The following is a 19,616-nucleotide window of genomic DNA, read 5'->3' on the forward strand; positions in this document are numbered from 1 at the left end:
GTTAAAAAAATTTTTTTTTCAATCAACACGTGTTGATGAACACTAGCTACCAGGGCCCGTCTGCAGCCAGGCTGCGTAGCTGGGTGGCCTCGGGCAAGCCGTCGATCCTCGCTGCACCCTGGCCCCCTTACCTGTGCAATAGTGATGAGCTCAACTGCGCCCACCTCCGGGGGGTGGTCATGAGCTTGAAATGAGTTCATCCCGATTACACACTCAGCAAGGTGCCAGCGCCAGATGGAATCATCGCTCTGTGCAAGCGGCCACATGCCGTCTGCCCCACCCCAGCCCAGGAAGTCTCGGTATTAGCCTCAAGAGCGCTAACCGGATCGCGTGGAAAGAGAGGCCTTGATTTCAAAGAGTCCTGGTTTCCGGTGGAGCAGGGGCTGAACCAAAGGCACTCGCCTCCCGAGCCCCCGAGGGATGAATAACGGACGAGGCTCTTAGCTGAGGGAGAGGAACTCGTGGAGGAAGGGAAAAGAGAGGCAGTCGGCCGGAGACAAGACAGGGGCGCGGGCAAGGACGGGAGAAAAAGAAAAATCTCTTGAGGAAGGGGAAGCCGTCGTGTTTGGCCACAGCTGCCAGGCGAGGGCGAGGGCAGAACCAGAGATCACGTCTGCTTTCTCCCTGCAGCCGCCGCTGACTGGGCACCTGCTCTGTGCTGGGCGCTCTGCTGGGCGCCGGGGACCCAGCAGCGTACGTGACAAAGCTCGCTGGCCTCGCACAACTCCCGTTCCAGCAGGCGAGCAAGACTGATAAACGATAAACGTAATCATTGGTAAATTGTATGACGCGTCAGACAAGTGCGGTCCCCTACGGTAGCCGCAGGCCACATGGGCTCCCGGGCGCCCGAGACGGGCTCAGCCCAAGCGAGGTGTGTCCTAAACATGCCGGGTTGCAAAGACTCAGTATGAAGGAGAGAACATAAACTATCTCAATGTCTTTATATTGATGACACGTTGCAATGAAAACATTCAGATACGTTGGGCTAAATAAAATACACGATTAAAACGAACGTCACCTGTTTCTTTTCGTCCTTTATTGTATTTCTTTTTTTTTTTTTTTCAACGTTTATTTATTTTTGGGACAGAGAGAGACAGAGCATGAACGGGGGAGGGGCAGAGAGAGAGGGAGACACAGAACCGGAAACAGGCTCCAGGCTCCGAGCCATCAGCCCAGAGCCCGACGCGGGGCTCGAACTCAAGGACCGTGAGATCGTGACCTGGCTGAAGTCAGACGCTTAACCGACTGCGCCACCCAGGCGCCCCATCTTTATTGTATTTCTGACAGAGAGAAAGAGGCAGAGCGTGAGCAGGGGAGGGGGAGACACAGAATCTGAAGCAGGCTCCGAGCTGTCCGCACAGAGCCCGACGCGGGGCTCGAACCCACAAACCGTGAGGTCATGACCGCAGCTGAAGTCCGACGCTTAACCGACTGAACCACCTGGGTGGGCCTCTTTTCACCTTTTATTATTTTTTTTAATTTTTTTTCAACATTTTTAATTTATTTTTGGGACAGAGAGAAACAGAGCATGAGCGGGTGAGGAGCAGAGAGAGAGGGAGACACAGAATCGGAAACAGGCTCCAGGCTCCGAGCCATCAGCCCAGAGCCTGACGCGGGGCTCGAACTCACAGACCGCGAGATTGTGACCTGGCTGAAGTCGGACGCTTAACCGACTGCGCCACCCAGGCGCCCCTTTTTTTTTTTTTTAATTTTTTTTCAACGTTTTTTATTTATTTTTGGGACAGAGAGAAACAGAGCATGAACGGGTGAGGGGCAGATCTTTTCACCTTTTAAAATATAGGCAGGGGCGCCTGGCCGGCTCAGTCAGAGGGGTGTGCAACTCTTGATCTCAGGGTTGGGAGTTCGAGCCCCACACTGACTGTAGAGACTATTTAAAAATAAAATCTTTAAAAAAAACAAAAGCAGCTACTAAAAACTTTGAAATCGCAGATTTGTCTCCCGTTGCGTTTCTGTTGAACAGCACTGGGTTAAAGAACGATCTGTGCTTGGGGGTGGGGGGCTGGGGTAAGAGAGCAGCATAAGTGCCCCCAGTAAGGAGGGGGCAATGCATTTAAATGGGGTGGTTGGGAGGGCCTCTGTGAGAAGGTGGCATTTGAGCGAAGACTTAAAGGAGGTACAGGAAGGAGCCATGAGGATTTCTAAGGAAGGGCTTCCCAGCGGGAAGAGCCAGTGCAAAGGCCCTGAGGCAGAAGGGTTCCTGGATAGATTTTAATGAAAATGCCAATTTCTCATACTGATGCAAATGACTTCTGAAGAGCAGTTTCTCGTCAGTGGGCAAAAATGCCCCTGCAATCTTGTAAGTATTCGTGGAGGTCCCCAGAACGCCCAGTCCTCCCCTTGGAGACTTAGCCCAGCCCCAAGCAATCCCGGCTTCCTGCAGAATCACTCAACACTTTGCCAGTCTCCAGCCACCTTCCTTCTCTAAAAGCTGGCAGCTGAAAAGTACCTTTGCCCCTGGTTCTCAGGACTTGAGACAGTGCCTCTCTGCCAGGGGCTGATTCTCCATCACAAAACCACTTTCCAGGACAAAGGTGGAAGGAAGCGCGTGGGGAGAACCGGGCCAGCAGCCGTGAGCTAAGAACTCTGCTCCATTTCTGCTACCGCACAAGGGGACAGAAGCCTCCCGTAGTTTGCTGCCTGCTACAGACGAGAGGATGGCTCCTGACCAGGACAAGGCTCTAAAAGGGGGAGGCACGGGGCGCCTGCCTGGCTCAGTCCTTACGTAGAGCATGGGAGTCTCGATCTCGGGGGTGTGGGTTCAAGCCCCACATCGGGCGTGGAGCCTACGTGGAAGATGTAAGTAAATAAGTAAACAAACAAACAAATAAGGCAAAACAGGAAATAACAAGTATTAAAGAAGATACGGAGAAAATGGGACCACTGTGCACGCTGCAGCCGCTGTGGGGAAAAAAACGTAGTGGCTCCTCCAGAAAATTAAACCTGGCCCAGCAACTCCCCTTCCCGGCCTGTCCCCCGAGGAGCTGAGAGCTGGGGCTTGGAGAGACACTCGCCCACCCGTGTCCACGGCATCGAGAGCCAAGGGGTGGGAACGCTCCGAGCGTCCATCGACAGAGGAAGGACAAAGGTGCAGTGGAAGATGATTCAGCCTTCAAAACAAGGGCAGCGCTGACCCCCGCTACACCCGGGACGCAACTTGAGGACATTTGTGCTGCGTGATGAAAGGTGCCGGCCGCCCAAGGACAGATACGGGACGATCCCACGTGTGTGAGTCGCCCGGAGGAGTCGCGTCCACAGAGACGGCAAGGGGGGTGGTGGGAGGGGGCTGGGGGAGGGGACCGGGGGGGTCAGTGTTTCAGGGGCACGGAGTCTCCGATCAGGAGGGTGAGAAAGCCCTGGAGGTCGACGGAGGTGGCGCTGCACAGACACGTGAGCGTACTCACCACCGAGGACCCCGCTTGATATCTACACGATGGTAAACGTCTGAGCCGCACAGGGATGGAAAAGGAGCCCCCACGACGCGCAGGGCTTGTGGCCTAGAGCATCCTAGGAGGCTGGCAGGAAACTGAGCTATAAAGAGGGACCCGAGAGTCGATCTTTGATCAAGAACTGGGGAGGGAGGCGCAGATAAGATACGGTGGGAAGGGCTTGGAGCGGGGGGAGGCGGGGGGGGGGGGTTCTCCGCAGCCTCCAGACGGGGGAGTGAGGGGCCATGGGCCTCCCAACTGTCACCAAGCCCACCCTGGAGGGACCGCCTCCCTCCCGGGCCCGTCCTGGGCCAGAGAGGGAAGTCCCGCAAAGTGTGAGGGGGCAGCCCGCTAGCTCCCCTGAGCGACCGTCCCAGAAAGAGGACCCCGCCATGCAGGGGGGGGCAGGAAGGGGACACGTGCCGGCGATGGGGGCTCGCTGCTTTCCAGGCATCCCCCCCCCAAGCCCGGGACGCCCCTCTAAGACCCGAGTGCCCCTCTGTAAGACGAGGCTGAGACCATGGATGCAGTCCCCCACAACGCATTGCTTCTAGATAATTTAAAAACAATAATAAAACCCGCTCGGTCTGCTTCTTTTCTTTTTTTAAGTTCATTTATTAATTTGAGAGAGAGAGGATCCCAAGTAAGCTCTGCCCTGTCAACGCAGAGCCTGATGTGGGGCTCGACCCCTGAGATCGTGAGCTGAGCCCAAATCAAGAGTTGGATGCTTAACCAACTGAGCCACCCAGGAGCCCCAAGCTTTTTCTTTTCTTTTCTTTTTTTTAGAGAGACAGAGAGCATGTGCGAGCGGGGCAGGAGCAGGAAGAGAGAGAGAGAGAGAGAGAGAGAGAGAGAGAGAATCTTAAGTAGGTTCCATGCTGAGCACAAAGCCCAACACAGGGCTCGATCCCACAACTCCGGGATCATGACCTGAGCTGAAATCAAGAGTCGGACGCTCAACCAACTGAGCCGCCCAGGCGTCCCTTCAGTCTGCTTATTATCACGGCGCAACAGTAACTCTAAGAAAGTCAGTGATAAAATATTGCCCCTGAAAAAAAAAAACCCTGTAAGTTTTCTAAACCAGGAATTGTCAAACAACAAGCCAAATCTGACCCCCGGCCTGTTTTTGTAAATGAAGTTTTATTGGAACACAGCCAAGCCCATTCACTACATGTCATGCCTCAACGGCAGAGTTGAGTTGTGACAGAAACCCTATGGCCCAAAAAGCCTGCAATATTTACCTTCTGGCCCTTTGCAGAAAAAGCTTACCAATTCCCATGCTGAACAATTGCTACCTTACTGCTGAGTTTTAGTAATATCTGCGGAAGCTTCAAATTAGCATCCTTGTGTTACTTGCCCTTTACTTCTTTGTTTAAATTTATTTTGGGGAGAGAGAGAGAGACACAGAGCACATGCAGAGAGAGAGGGAGACACAGAATCCGCAGCAGGCTTCAGGCTCCGAGCTGTCCGCACAGAGCCCGACACGGGGCTCAAACTCGTGAACCGTGCGATCATGACCAGAGCCAAAGTCGGACACTTAACTGACTGAGCCACCCAGGAGCCCCGATTTGCCCTTTAATAAGTACGGTATTCTATACAGAATTTAGTCCAGAGAACTTCAGATGCCACACACACACACACACACACAATATTTTAATAAACATCTTTAAAATAGAAATGTAGGGGCGCCTGGGTGGCGCAGTCGGTTAAGCGTCCGCCTTCAGCCAGGTCACGATCTCGCGGTCCGTGAGTTCGAGCCCCGCGTCGGGCTCTGGGCTGATGGCTCAGAGCCTGGAGCCTGTTTCCGATTCTGTGGCTCCCTCTCTCTCTGCCCCTCGCCCGTTCATGCTCTGTCTCTCTCTGTCCCAAAAATAAATAAACGTTGAAAAAAAAAATTTTTTTTAAATAAAAATAAAATAAAATAAAATAAAATAAAATAAAATAAAATAGAAATGTATTCTTCTTTCTGTTTGTCTAAAACTAAAAAAGGAAGGTACCTGGCTGGCTCAGTCTGTGGAGCATGCAACTCTTTTTTTCTTTTCCAAATTTTTCTTTAAGTTCTACTTACTTGGGGCACCTAGGTTTTGGCTCAGGCCATGATCTCATGGTTTGCGAGTTTAATCCCCGCGTCGGGCTCTGTGCTGACGGCTTGGAGCCTGGAGCCTGCTTCGGATTCTGTGTCTCCTTCTCTCTCTGCCCCTCCCCTGCTTGCGTTCTCTCTCTCTCTCTCTCTAAAATAAACATTAAATTTTTTTTCAATTAAATCTTTAAAAAAAGAAAGAAACTAAAGAAGGAATCCGGAAAATAATTATTCTTACTGAAAATAATTGTCGCTTAAAGGGTGGGGTGCTAAAAAATGGTGCACTCAGGGGGCAATTGCTGACACGATCTTTGTGACAATGAAATGGAACATTAAACTTGCGTGTGACAGGCACCATTGGCCGCCTTCCCCAAACTCCTCTCCACCCCCCTCTCTGCTGAATGCAGAGTGCCCACCTTCTTCCGGGTGGCCGCAAGGCCCAAAAAGGGGGACCCCACGCCCCCCTAGGAGGGGATCCCGATTGTGCCGAGCCAGTCTGGAGAATACTACTCGCCTCGCTATGACTGGCTTAGAGACGGACACATGACCAAATTCTGGCCAATGAGACAAGAGGGTGGCGGGTGTTATCCCGTCTGGGTGGGACAGACGTCTGGGTGGGTGACCGTCATCTTGCCGTGTAGCAAATGCCGGAGCAGGGAGATGGCAAGAGCCTGGGTCCTCAGCGATACCCGTCCTTGGCCACTGAGACTGAGAACCCCAAAGCGGCCCCGTCACAGGACTCTCCCCCTCCGGAAATAATAAATGCCTTGATTGTCCAACTGTTTGGGTTGGTGCTTTCTAGTAGCAAAAAGCCAAAAGCATCTCAGTGGATACAGATATGAAACCCTCCGGCAAGCAGCCAGTAGCCACAATCAACAGCGTTATTGATTGACTCGTTCGGGGAATGTTTACTGAGTGCCTTCTATGTGGCAGGACAATCCCGGGCACCGGAGAGCTCACGGGAGAGGTCCTTCCTCTCCTCGAGGTGCATTCCAGCGGGTGGGGGCAGACACAAAAGCAAGCCCACGAATGAGCAAACAGCATCATTTCGGACGACGCTAAAGGCTGAGAAAGAGACAGCATCAAGCAGTTTGATAGAGAGAGTGAGGGTAGGGCTTCTCCGAGAAAGTAAGATAGGAGGAAAGAACGGCATAAAGAAGAGCCAACTGCGTGGAGACCCAGGGAAAGGGTTCCAGGCAAGCGAGCACAGCAGGTGCAAAGGCCCTGAGGTGAGAGTGAACTTCGTGTGTCCAAGGACCTGAAACGCGCAACGTGAGGGTGGCGTGGTTGTGGTAGCAGCTTTCGGGGAAGTATCTGGAAGTGCACAAAAGGCCCGCAGTCCAAGTCTCCCTCTGCCCCCTCCTTCTCTCTCTCTCTCTCTCTCTCTCTCCCCGTCCCTCTTTCTTAGGGCTTTTGTTCCCAGGTCCAAAGCGTATGAGCGCCGGTTTGTTACACTCTGGGCTGAGTTTTCAGGCTTCTCTTTTTAACTCAAGAGAACCACTTAACCTCTCACCGTCGGGGGGGCCTGACCCCACACCGGCTTGTTAAACGATCGCCAAGTTTTCGTGCTTCGGCCTGACTGAACAGCTCATTTGCACCCAGCCCCCGTCTGTTTGTCTGTCTCGCTGTCTGTCCTGCCGGAGCAACATTTTCTGCCCCGCCCAGAAAAGGGCAGCAGCCTGCCCTCCTCTGTCCGGGGCCCGCTGAGGCACGGGGACACGTCCCGCGGCATCAGGGCAAGACGACGGTCACTGGGCAGCCAGGCACAGCCAGGCCAGTGTCGGGACAGAGAATCCTTTGGGACAGGAAAAGCCCGCCGCCTGCTTTAAAAATTCGCTCAACCGTAGAACAGCAAAGTTGCCTGTTTCTTCCCCGAGGGGGAGACTGTCCTTGGCCACCAGACTGTATGTCGGAGGCGGCTGGAACCTAGGTAGAAGCAGCTTCCAAAAATATGATCTAGTAAGCGAGGGTTGGCAACACCATTCCGGACACAACTGCCAGCAGCCGAAACTGCTTTTTGCCAGGGACAGGGTGGTGCCGGCGGGGGGAGCGGGGGGAGGAGAGAGAGGCCCGGGCAGGGGGGGGGAGGGGGGGGGGGGGAGGGGAGAGGGCCCGGGGCAGCGGGGGCGGGGGGGGACCGCTGGACACTCACAGGGCCGTCGGTTGAACTGTGTCTACTGAGCATTTCTTACGGGCAAGGGGGACACGGGGCCCATGAGCCGCGGCCTCGTACAGGTTCCAGACCCGTAGGGACAAAGATATTACTCTCACACCGGTGAGTCTATACTGGCACCTAAGAAAAACGCTCTCAGGGAAAGGAGTCCGCTTCAGTGAGGGTGTATTACAGAGGTGACAGAGTGGCCCTTTGTCAAAGCAAGCAGGATCGAATTACTTCCTGCCTAAACCCCGTCCTGGCTTCCCGTCGGTGCCCGTTGCCCGGGGAATAAAGCCTCCAGCCCTCCCTGGGGCCCACAAGGCCCTGGGCCTGGGCCACCTCCCTCCTCCACCTCTCGCCGCCCCTCACTCCCTGAGCTGCAGCCACCCTGAGCCTCTTGTGGATCTTCTGATGTGTCCGGCTTGCACCCACCACAGGACCTTGGCACGTGCTGGGCTCACCGCTTCAAACACTCATCACTGGTCTCCACAGCAGCTCCTTCGAGGTCCAGCTCCAATGTCACCTCCTCAGAGAGGCTTCCCCTGGCCGGCGCATCTAAAGAAACACTCCTTATCACGTCGTCCTGTTTTATTTCCGCGACCCCCGGATATTGTCCGGCCTGATTCTGTCTGTCTCCTTCACCAGTATGCCCGTCCTCACGCCAGGGCCCACAGCACGCGAGGGGTGTGATGGTCTGTGGAATGAATGGATGAGTGAGTGAGTGAGTGAATAGGGGACCTGACCCCAGCGGGAGAGGTCAGGGAAGGCTTTCTGGGTCGCCCTCTGATAGACAAGGAGGAACCGGGCTGTTAACCTCAAATCTGGCTGAACACCAGAATCCCGGGGGCTCTCAGGCATGCCGAGCAAGATCCAGGGATCTGTGTTTTCACATGCCTTCCAGAGGCTTCTGATGAACACTCCAGATTGGCCATGGGAGGGGGGAGAAGGATCTTCCAGAAGCCCAAATGTCAGGAGGGACTCCCACGCTGACCTATTCTCCAGCTCCTTCTCACTGAGACGAGCCCAAGGCTGTCTCCCTTTCCACCCTCTCCTTGAGGCGGCTGAGATCCAAGGCGGCCGGGCACCTGATTTTGCACTTGGTGTTGGCTCCCAAGTGCCCCCGCCCCGAGCCGCGGTTAGTGCAATCTGGCTCCGTGGGAAAAGTGCATTTTACTTCCAGCCCCCCTGTCCCGGCCCTGCCCCCGCACCGGAAAGGGAGAAAGTCGTCAGGTAGGAAGGTGTTCATTTCGGCAACGTGTTTACCACCGCGTGGGACTCCAGCTCCTGAAACTCGATCCTCAGGAGCCTCCACGGAAAGAAACAAGACACCCGCACCCTCTGAGCTTTGCTGCGCGGGTGACAGCAGGGAGTGAGCTCTTTTTCTCCTCCTTCTCCTTCCACGGCCCCTCCCCATCGAATCTAAGATTTCTCCTGCACCGATAGGTCTTGAATTCTTTGATTTCTCTCCATCTGCGCTGGTTTCAGAATTGGGTCTTCCCTCCCCCCCCCCCCCGCCCCCAGCAGCACCCGCCCTGCCCTCACCTTGATTACCCACTTCTGGCCCCCAGAGACACGGAATAACTTCTGTTGTGACACATCAGCTCTAGCTGGACAGCCAGATGCCCCCTGAAACTCAGGTGCCTCCAAAGCTCAAAGGGACAGCGGCAAACGGTAACCGGAGGCTAATTCTTAATCTCCCCGCGCTATATTCCCTTCCGCCCACCTGCCCCAATGGCTGATATCCTACCAGTTTCTGATTGAAGAAGAATCTGGGGGAAGGTCAGCACTTTTGCTGTCTTCCTGTTGGCACGTTTCATGTTCCTTGGAATTTCTGAAAAACAAAGAACTGAAGTGAGAGTTTTCCCCAGCACAGGACTGACAAGAGGAACTGAGTTCGAGTGAAACAAAACACAAACTCTTATCTTCCTGCAGAACAGTAACTCAGACGCTGTTCCGAGCAAACACTCTCTCCTTTAAGAAAGCACCTTTTGGGACGCCCCGGGGGGCTCGGTCAGTGAAGCATCCCACTTTGGCTCAGGTCACGATGTCACAGTTCGTGGGTTCGAGCCCCGCGTCGGGCTCTGTGCTGACAGCTCGGATTCTGTGTCTGTCTGTTGGTCTCTCTCTGCCCCTCCCCCACTCATGCTCTCTCTGTCTCTCAAAAATAAATAAACATTAAAAACAAACAAAAGAAAAAAGAAAAAAAGAAAGCCAGCACCTTTCAAGCCAAGAACACAAGCTCTCCAAACCCTGTGAGGAAAGGTCAACTTTGCAGTTCGTCTGAATATGAGCCCTGTACAATCCCTATGGTAATGTTACATCCCAAAGCCTCAAGGAAAGCTTCTGGAAAGCCACAGAAGAACCTGGTAGTAGACGTTGCCTTCGAGGGGGGCGGCCAGGGCAGAGCAACACTTACTTTCTGCCCCAACCTGTTTATACTTGCGTGGCTTTAACTCGTATCTCTGGAGTCTGTGGCAGTTCTCCAGAAAAAGCAGAGCCCGTTTTGTATGACAGGACATAGTCAACAGGGTGAAAAGGCAACCTCACAGAATGGAAGAAAATGTTCGCAAGTCGTGTGTCAGATAAGGGGTTAATATCTAGAATAGATACAAAGCTCCTGCAACTCAACAACAACAAATCAAAGAACCCGGTCAAAAAATGAACAAAGGACTTGAGTAGGAATTTCTCCAAAAATGATGTACAAGTGGGTCGACGAGCGCACGGAAGGATTCTCCGTATCGCTAGTTATCGGCGAAATGCCAATCGGTGAGATCTGACCTCACACCCATCGGGATGGCTACCACCCGAAAGACAGCAAACAACCAGCACGGGCAAGGGCGTGGAGAAATCGGGAATCCAGCAATCCCACTTCTAGGTGTACACCCCGAAGAACTCAAAGCAGGATCTCAAAGAAATAGTCACCCACGCGTGTTCACAGCAGCGCTAGTCACAATAGCTGAGAGGTGGGAGCGACCCCAGCGCCCGCTGACGGACGAATGGCTCAACACGATGTGTTCCAGCCATACGGTGGAATATTATCCCGCCTTAGAAATTTGGAATGGGGCGCCCGGGGGGGGCTCAGTCGGTTAAGCGTCCGACTTCGGCCCAGGTCACGATCTCGCGGTTCACGGGTTCGAGCCCCGCTAGCGCTCTGTCTCTCTCTCTCTCTCCCCGAAATAAATAAAACATTTTTTAAAAGTTGGGAATAAAATTCCGTCACCTCCTACAATAGGAACGAACCTCGAGAACATTATGCTAAGTGAAATAGGGCAGTCACAAAAGTCAAATACGGATTCCCGTTACGGGAGCGGTCAGATTTACAGTCTGGGGGGCGGGGGGGGGCGCCAGGGTCTGGGGGAGCGGGAGCGAGAAGTTCATGTTTAATGAGCTTCTGTTTTCCAAGATGAAAAAGTTCTAGATAGCCTTAACCCTGCACCTTCTAGCTGTGCTCGCTTCTAATGAACAGGATGTGGCGGAGGCGATGAGGTCCGCCTGGCTCTCAGGGGCTGCTCGCTCTCGGACCCCAGACCAAGTGCCGATGCTCTGCGCTGTGTTCTAGCAACAACCGCCAGCGAGGACCCAGCCCAAACCAGCACCAACTGCCAGCCGTGCGAGGGAGGGAGCTTCTTGATTTCCGCAGCCACTTCTGACCCAAGCACCTGACAAAGCTGCGCAGGGACCGCCCTGCTGAGCCCGGTCACCCCCAGAGCCGAGCCACACAATCGTCGGACGGCGTGATTTCCTGCCCCTAAGTCCGGAACGGTTTATTAAGCAGCGACAGATAACTAAGCAATCCTGCTGAATCATTTTCATTATGTCTGTCTATTAGGTATGCTTTTAATACCTCATAAATAGAATTAAAGGGCCATCTTTTACGGGGGCGCCTGGTTGGTTCCGTCGGTCAAGCAACCGACTCTTGATTTTGGCTCAGGGCACGATCTCAGTGTTTGTGAGTTCGAGCCCCGCGTTGGGCTCCAGACCTGACAGCTCAGCGCTGAGCCTGTTGGGACTCCCTCCCTCCCTCTCTGCCCCTCTCCCACGCATGCTCTCTCTCTCTCTCTCTTCCAAAATGAAATAAATAAACTTAAAAAAAGATCCGCGTTTAAAAACATAATTTAAAGGATAAGTAAAGCCCTACGGCTGCTGTTCAAGTCTAAAGATTTGCACAAAAGCTCAAAAAAAAATTCTAGATCAGTTTTTGCCCCTGCATCTCAAGGAAATACTTTCAGATTTTTTTTCCTGATTGTGAAATATCTTAAAAGTATACTATATAGTAGAGCATCATGCACACCGGGTACCTAGCACCCAGACCTAATAAGTCTTCCTATTGTGACGTATTTCTTTCTGCTTGTTTTTTTTTTTTGAAAATGGTACCCCCCCCAAAAAAGACGTAAATTTACCATCTTAACTGTTTTTCAGCGCGCAGTTCAGTGATGTTAAGTACATTCACGTGGCTGGACACAGAGGTCCAGAACTTCTGCATCTCACAAAAGTAAAGCTCTGTCCCCATAAACAACATCCCCCGCTTCCTCCCTTCCCCAGCCCCTGGCAACCGCCACCCTGCTTTCTGTTTCAATGAGTTCGGCTACTTTAGACACTTCATATAAGTGGAATCAGGCGGTGGTTGCCTTTGGTGATTGGCTTCTTTCTTTCTTTCAATTGAGGTGAAAGGACAAAAAAGTAACATTTTCCTACCAACAGTTCGGGGGCATCCAGTCCTTCCACGACGCTGTGCAGCCCCATTTCTGTCTATTTCCGAGACTTTTCATCACCCCAGATCAAACCCCGCCCCCATTAACGTTACTGCCTGCTCCACCCCCACCCCCACCCCCACCCCACCCCACCCCAGACCCTGGCACCCACCAGGCTACTTCCTGTCCCGATGGATTTGCCGATTCTGGACATTTCATATAAATTAGATCAGGCATCATGTGGCCGTACCGTCTCTGCTTGTTTGGGAAATGCAATATCGGGGCGCCCGGCTGGCTGCGCGGTAGAGCAGGTGACTCCTGATCTGGGGGTCCTGAGTGCGAGCTCCACATCGGGTATGGAGATTACTTAAAAATAAGACCTTAAAAAAAATACATTATTCAGACACACAGACCAATGGAATAGAATAGAAACCCCAGAACTAGACCCACAACCGTATGGCCAACTCATCTTTGACAAAGCAGGAAAGAACATCCAATGGAAAAAAGACAGCCTCTTTAACAAATGGTGCTGGGAGAACTGGACAGCAACATGCAGAAGGTTGAAACTAGACCACTTTCTCACACCATTTACAAAAATAAACTCAAAATGGATAAAGGACCTAAATGTGAGACAGGAAACCATCAGAACCTTAGAGGAGAAAGCAGGAAAAGACCTCTCTGACCTCAGCCGTAGCAATCTCTTACTCGACACATCACCAAAGGCAAGGGAATTAAAAGCAAAAGTGAATTACTGGGACCTTATGAAGATAAAAAGCTTCTGCACAGCAAAGGAAACAGCCAACAAAACTAAAAGGCAACCAACAGAATGGGAAAAGATATTTGCAAATGACATATCGGACAAAGGGCTAGTATCTAAAATCTATAAAGAGCTCACCAAACTCCACACCCGAAAAACAAATAACCCAGTGAAGAAATGGGCAGAAAACATGAATAGACACTTCTCTAAAGAAGACATCCAGATGGCCAACAGGCACATGAAAAGATGTTCAGCGTCGCTCCTTATCAGGGAAATACAAATCAAAACCACACTCAGGTATCACCTCACGCCAGTCAGAGTGGCCAAAATGAACAAATCAGGAGACTATAGATGCTGGAGAGGATGTGGAGAAACGGGAACCCTCTTGCACTGTTGGTGGGAATGCAAATTGGTGCAGCCGCTCTGGAAAGCAGTGTGGAGGTTCCTCAGAAAATTAAAAATAGACCTACCCTATGACCCAGCAATAGCACTGCTAGGAATCTACCCAAGGGATACAGGAGTACTGATGCATAGGGGCACTTGTACCCCAATGTTCATAGCAGCACTCTCAACAATAGCCAAATTATGGAAAGAGCCTAAATGTCCATCAACTGATGAATGGATAAAGAAATTGTGGTATATATACACAATGGAATACTATGTGGCAATGAGAAAAAATGAAATATGGCCTTTTGTAGCAACGTGGATGGAACTGGAGAGTGTGATGCTAAGTGAAATAAGCCATACAGAGAAAGACAGATACCATATGGTTTCACTCTCATGAGGATCCTGAGAAACTTAACAGAAACCCATGGGGGAGGGGAAGGAAAAAAAGAAAGAGGTTAGAGTGGGAGAGAGCCAAAGCATAAGAGACTCTTAAAAACTGAGAACAAACTGAGGGTTGATGGGGGGTGGGAGGGAGGGGAGGGTGGGTGATGGGTATTGAGGAGGGCACCTTTTGGGATGAGCACTGGGTGTTGTATGGAAACCAATTTGTCAATAAATTTCATATATATAAAAAAAAATACATTATTACTGACTGACGCCTCTGTCCAGTACCATGCCCGTTATTCGAATAACTAATAAAGAATTTTTTGAAATGAAGAACTGTATTTCAGGATGATAACAAGACTCAAACTTGTAGGGACGCCTGGGTGGCTCGGTCAGTTAAGTATCCAGCTCTTGATTTGGGCTCAGGTCCTGATCTCGCGGTTGGGGAGTTCGAGCCCCACGTCAGGCACTGACGGTGCGGAGCCTGCTTGGGATTCTCTCTCCCCCTCTCTCTGCCCCTCTCCTGCTCATATGCTCTCTCTCTCTCTCTTGCATTAAATAAATAAAAACTTTAAAAAAAAGGCTTGAAGTTGTAGTAAGAATGTCTCCCCAAGTTGGAACCAATTATTGTTATCCACTTGGTACTTATTTCACAGACTTTAATTGAGCGCCTACTATCGCCAAGCCCTGTTTGTGGCCCCGGAGATACGGCAACGAAAAGGCAGGTGAGGCTCCTGCTTTTATTTTTATTTTTTAAGTTTATTTACCGATTTTGAGAAAGTGAGAGCACACACAGGCAGGGGAGGGGCAGAGAGAGAGAGAAAGAGAATCCCAAGCAGGCTCCGGACTCTCAGGGCAGGGCCCAGTGCGGGGCTCAAAACCGAAAACCATGAGATCGTGACCTCAGCGGAAGTCAAGGTTGGAGACTAAAGCGACCGAGCCCCCCAGGCACCCTGAGGCCCTTGCTTTTAAAGAACGGTGGAGGGGCACCTGGTTGGCTCAGTAGGTAGAGCGTGCAATTCTTACAAAAAAAAAATTTTTTTTAATGTTTATTTATTTTTGGGAGAGAAAGAGACACGGAGCTTGAATGGGAGAGAGGCAGAGAGAGAGGGGGACACGGAATCCGAAGCAGGCTCCAGGCTCTGAGCCGTCAGCACAGAGCCCGATGTGGGGCTCAAACCCACCAACCGTGAGATCATGACCTGAGCCGAAGTCAGACGCTTAACAGACAGCCACCCAGGCACCCCGAGTGTGCAATTCTTGATCCCAGGGTCGGGAGTTCAAGCCTCATGTTGGATGTTAGAAATTACTTAAAAAAATAAAATCTTAGGGGCACCTGGGTGGCTCGGTTGGTTAAATGTCTGACTCTTGACTTCGGCTCAGATCGTGATCCCAGGGTCCTGAGACTGAACCCCACGTCCAGCTCTGCGCTGACAGCATGGAACCTGCTCGGGATTCTCTCTCTCCCTTTCTCTCTGCCCCTTCCCTGCTTCTGCTCTCCCTCTCAAAATAAATAAACATTTAAAACAAAATGTCTATCATCAGCCGAATGGAGAAAGAGAAGGCCGCGGTCCACAGCGGGGAATAGGGTTCCGGCGTCACAAGGCCGAAGCAGGGACGCACACACCAGGCCTCCGATGCACCAGGCAGGCCTGACCCCCGAGGAGGGAAGCCAGACGCAGCAGGCCACCCAGCCCTGCCTCCACGCACGTCAAGCGTCCAGACCAGGTTCATCCACAGAGACGGAAAGCACAACGGGGCGGCTGGGTGGCCCTGGCGGGAAGCGTCCGGCTTCAGCTCAGGTCATGATCTGGCGGTTCGAGCCCCGGGTCGGGCCCTGCGCTGACCGCTCAGAGCCTGGAGCCGGCTTCTGATTCTGTGACTCCCTCTCTCTCTGCTCCTACCCCACTCACACGCTCTCTCAAAAATAAATAAACATTAAAAAAAAATTTTTTTTTTTTTTAAAAGAAAGCCCAGGCTGGTGCTGCCAGGAGCCGGGGGAGAGACAGCAGAGGTGACCCCTTGGCGGGTACGAAGTTTCCTTTCCGAGTGACGAAATGTTCCGGAGCCAGAGAGAGGCGATGGTTGCACAATGTCGTGAACGGATGAAACCCCGCTGGGTTGTGCGCTCCACCGCGGTTGAAACGGCGCTTTGTATGTCCCGTGAATGTCACCCCAAGGTTAAGAAGGGGGGGATACCACTCTGCTGGGGGACGCGAATAACGGCGAGGCTGTGGGGGGTGGGGGGTGGGGGTGGGAGGGGGTGGGCAGCGTGTATGGAAACGCCCTGTACCCCCCCACCCCGTGAAACTTTGCTGTGAGCATGAAACTGCTCTAAAAAATAAGGGCTATTAACAAAACAAAAACAAAAACAAAAAGAAAACAAAAAGCAGGAGGAAATGCAGTGAGGAAGGGAGGAAGGGAGACGGGCCTTGCTCACCCTCTTTCTGGGGTGTTCGGCCGCCTCCTTGCGCCCCCTTGTGGCTCAGGTCGCGATCTTGCGGTTGGTGAGTTCGAGCCCCGCTTAGGGCTCTCAGCGCACAGCCTGCTTCAGACCCTGTGTCCCCTTCTCTCTCTGCCCCTCCCCAGCTTGCGCCCTTTCAAACATAAATAAAACATTTAAATGATAGTAACAATAAATAAATAAAAATCTGGGGCGCCTGGGTGGCTCAGTGAGTTAGGCGTCCAACTTTGGCTCAGGTCACGATCTCATGGCTGGTGAGTTTGAGCCACAGGTCGGGCTCCCTGCTGTCAGCGTGGAGCCCGCTTCGGCTCCTCTGTCCCCCCTCTCTCTCTGCCTCTCCCCTGTTTGATCGCTGTCTCCCTCTCTCTCTCAAAAAGAAATAAACGCCTTAAAAAATACAAATACAAATCTTCCCACATGAAAGGCTCTGTGACCACTCTCAGGTTCTCCACCTATTACCTAAACTCTGTTCCACGTCTTGCCTCCGCACGTGTATTTTTCCCCCCACTTGGAGCATTTTTAAGCGTACGGTTCACGGCACGAAGGACACGCCCACTGTTGTGCGGCCGTCACCTCCGTGCGTCTCCAGAGTTCTTTCATCTTCCCGAACTCAGACTCTGTCCCCATGAAACACTGACTCCCCAGTCCCCCCCACCCCGCCCCCCGCCAGCCCCTAGTGCCCACCATCCTGCTTTCTGTCCCTGTGAATGTGACTCCTCTGGGGACCTCATGTACGTGGAATCAGCCAGTAGCTGCCCCTTGTCACTGGCATATTTCACCTAGCGTCATGCCCTCCGGATTCGTCCATGTTGTAGCAGGTGTCGGAGTCCCCTTCCCCTTGGTGGCTGTTTCCTATTCCGTCGCATGGGTAGATGAGGTTTTGCTGCTCTGTTCATCCCTTGATAGAAGTGTGGGCTGTTGCCGCCTTTTGGCTGCTGGAACAGTGCTGGTGTAAACACGGGCGTACCATAATTATCTTTAAGTGTTACACAGTTTAGCTGAAGTCAAGGGTCCTGCGTAGCCATGGCTGCAGAAATCTTGGGTCCCCAGAGCAGATCAGTCGAGCAGTCGCTGCGGATGAGGGCCAGGTGACAGCCCTTTACTGCTTCAGGCAAATGAACACGCTGTACCTGAAAACTAAGTCTCACTGAGAAACATCACACGTTTTCTTTGAAAGTGACACCCGGGTACCCTTATAGTTGGTCAATATCCATATCCGATCTTGCCTCTGCTTCTCCATCCACCGTAGCTAATAATTAGCACACAGCTCAACACCTAATGACAGGTGAGGCAATCAGCATAAACATCCAACGCCCTCCTGAAGGCCAAAGTCCCCGACTGATCCACAAAGGGCTTCGAGAAACGTTTTTCGCCTCGAGAGTGTGGATTTTGTCGCGTGAAATCGTGAATGAGGTCCTTCTTACGTTGGGGGAAACTTAAAATAGTGTCTGAATTAAAGCTGTTCTGAGATCCCATCATTCACCAAGCCAAGATCAAAGTTCAAGAAGCCCCGTGCTGGCTCACATGTGGGGAACCAGGCGCTCTTGGCAATCGGTGGCAGGAGTGCACATTTCTGTCACCTCTTTGCAGGGGGATTCGGCAAAGCCTGTGTAAATTTAAAACGTATATGGCCTTTGACCCAGCAAGTTGCCTTGAGAAGTTGGTTTTTCAGATATACATGCACAGGTGGGCAGAGATCTGTGCTAACAAGTCTTTGTCGCAGTGTTGATAGAACCAAAGTATTGGAAACAACATGAACGTCCAACAACAGATGATTGCTTAACTAAATTACGGCTCGTCTACACTGGCACCCATCCAGCAGAACCTTCTGTGATCATGGACTCGTCTCTGTCTGAGCTGTCCAGTATATTAGCCCAAACCCAACCTTTCTACTGGACACTTGAAATGTGGCTGGTGCAATTGAGGAACTCATTTTGTTAAATTTTAACTAATTTAAAGGTAAATAGGGGCGCCCGGGTGGCTCAGTCGGTTCAGCGTCCGACTTCGGCTCAGGTCATGATCTCGTGGCCCGTGGGTTCGAGCCCCGCGTCGGGCTCTGTGCTGACAGCTCGGTCTGGAGCCTGCTTCGGATCCTCTGTCTCCCTCTCTCTCTGCCCCTCCCCTGCGCTCGCGCTCTTTCTCTCTCTCTCAAAAATAAATAAACATTTAAAAAAAAATTTTTTTTAATATTTTTTATTTTGTATTTTTAAAAGCATCCTCATTACTCATCAAAGGCCTTTGATCATAAAACCCCATCACTTTACTAATTGTTCAGATCCATGCAGACTTGTCTCAAGGCAGAAAATAATATTTGGCTCTCTCTGCTAGTTCTACACCTAACACAAGAACCCGGTCCTTAATCTTGTTTTCTTTTCAAGCGAATAAGAAGACCCAGTTGGGGTCATTTAAGCATTTCTAGAGCCGTCGTATTTAGGGGAAGTACAAAATGAGGAGTGCATGAGAAACTACATCTCGCACCTAATAAATACGGCAGCGTCCTGGGCAGACGCACGAAGTGATCGCCCCAGAACTTTTCTTCCCTTCAGCCTCGACTCAGCATGGGGGTGCCATAAATCATTTATTCCCAAACTTTCAGGATTCTCTTGTGGCCAGGAAATCCTTGGGGCAAAAATGTCTAATCTGTTGTCAAGTATTGTTTTTTAATGAAAGAAAAACAAGACGGGGGGGGGGGGCTAGACATTTTTACTTCGGATGCCACAACCAAATACTAAATATTCCACATTGTATCTTACATTAAAATGTACCCACCTTTGGGGTGCGGGGCTGGCTTAGTGTGTAGAGTATATAGCTCTTGAACTCAGGGTTGTGAGTTTGAGCCCCACGTGGGGCATAGAGATTACTTAAAAATAAAATCTGAAAATAAATAAATAAACATTTTAGTAGCTACACAAGGTGACACAAAGTGATGCTCACCTCAAGTCTGAAGTAGGGAATTGTATCTAATGTGGGTAACTTTTACTGTTTTTATTTAATTTTTATTTATTTGTTTGTTTGTTTGTTTTAGGATTTTATTTTTAAGTAATCTGTACACCCAACATGGAGTTCGAACCTACAACCCTGAGATCAAGAGTCACACACACATTCCACTGACTGAGCCAGCCTGGCCCCCCTCCTCAATCCTAAAATTCTTAAAGTCAAGTTTTCATATATTGGATACAGTGTACTTTTTTAGACTCTCAAGCAATGTAGCAGCCCTTAAAAACCCCAGCAACTGGGTCTATCGAATCTCAT

General features: G+C 51.4%; 1 protein-coding gene across 7 annotated transcripts in view; it reads right to left on the bottom strand.

Annotated features, from left to right (window-relative positions):
* SCARB1 (scavenger receptor class B member 1) overlaps positions 1-19,616 on the bottom strand; it is a 101,669-nt gene that overhangs the window by 69,939 nt on the left and 12,114 nt on the right. For 2 of the 7 annotated variants that reach the window (XM_047093188.1, XM_047093186.1), the window contains exons 2-3: positions 9,429-9,512; positions 8,143-8,375 (exon numbers count right to left, since the gene is read on the bottom strand). Coding sequence is in view for 3 of the 7 variants with exons in the window: in XM_047093183.1 (XP_046949139.1) it covers positions 132-266 (135 nt within the window). In the remaining 4 variants the exon portion in view is untranslated. Of the gene's footprint in view, positions 1-131; positions 1,059-8,142; positions 8,376-9,428; positions 9,513-12,544; positions 12,753-19,616 lie in introns of those variants that run through there. The other 5 variants (XM_047093183.1, XM_047093178.1, XM_047093185.1 and 2 more) reach the window with 4 other exon arrangements.

The sequence above is a fragment of the Lynx rufus genome, unplaced genomic scaffold (assembly GCF_022079265.1).
Source record: "Lynx rufus isolate CCGP_SWC_20201006 ecotype Redwood Valley unplaced genomic scaffold, mLynRuf1.p SCAF_33, whole genome shotgun sequence".
Lineage (NCBI taxonomy): Eukaryota > Metazoa > Chordata > Mammalia > Carnivora > Felidae > Lynx > Lynx rufus.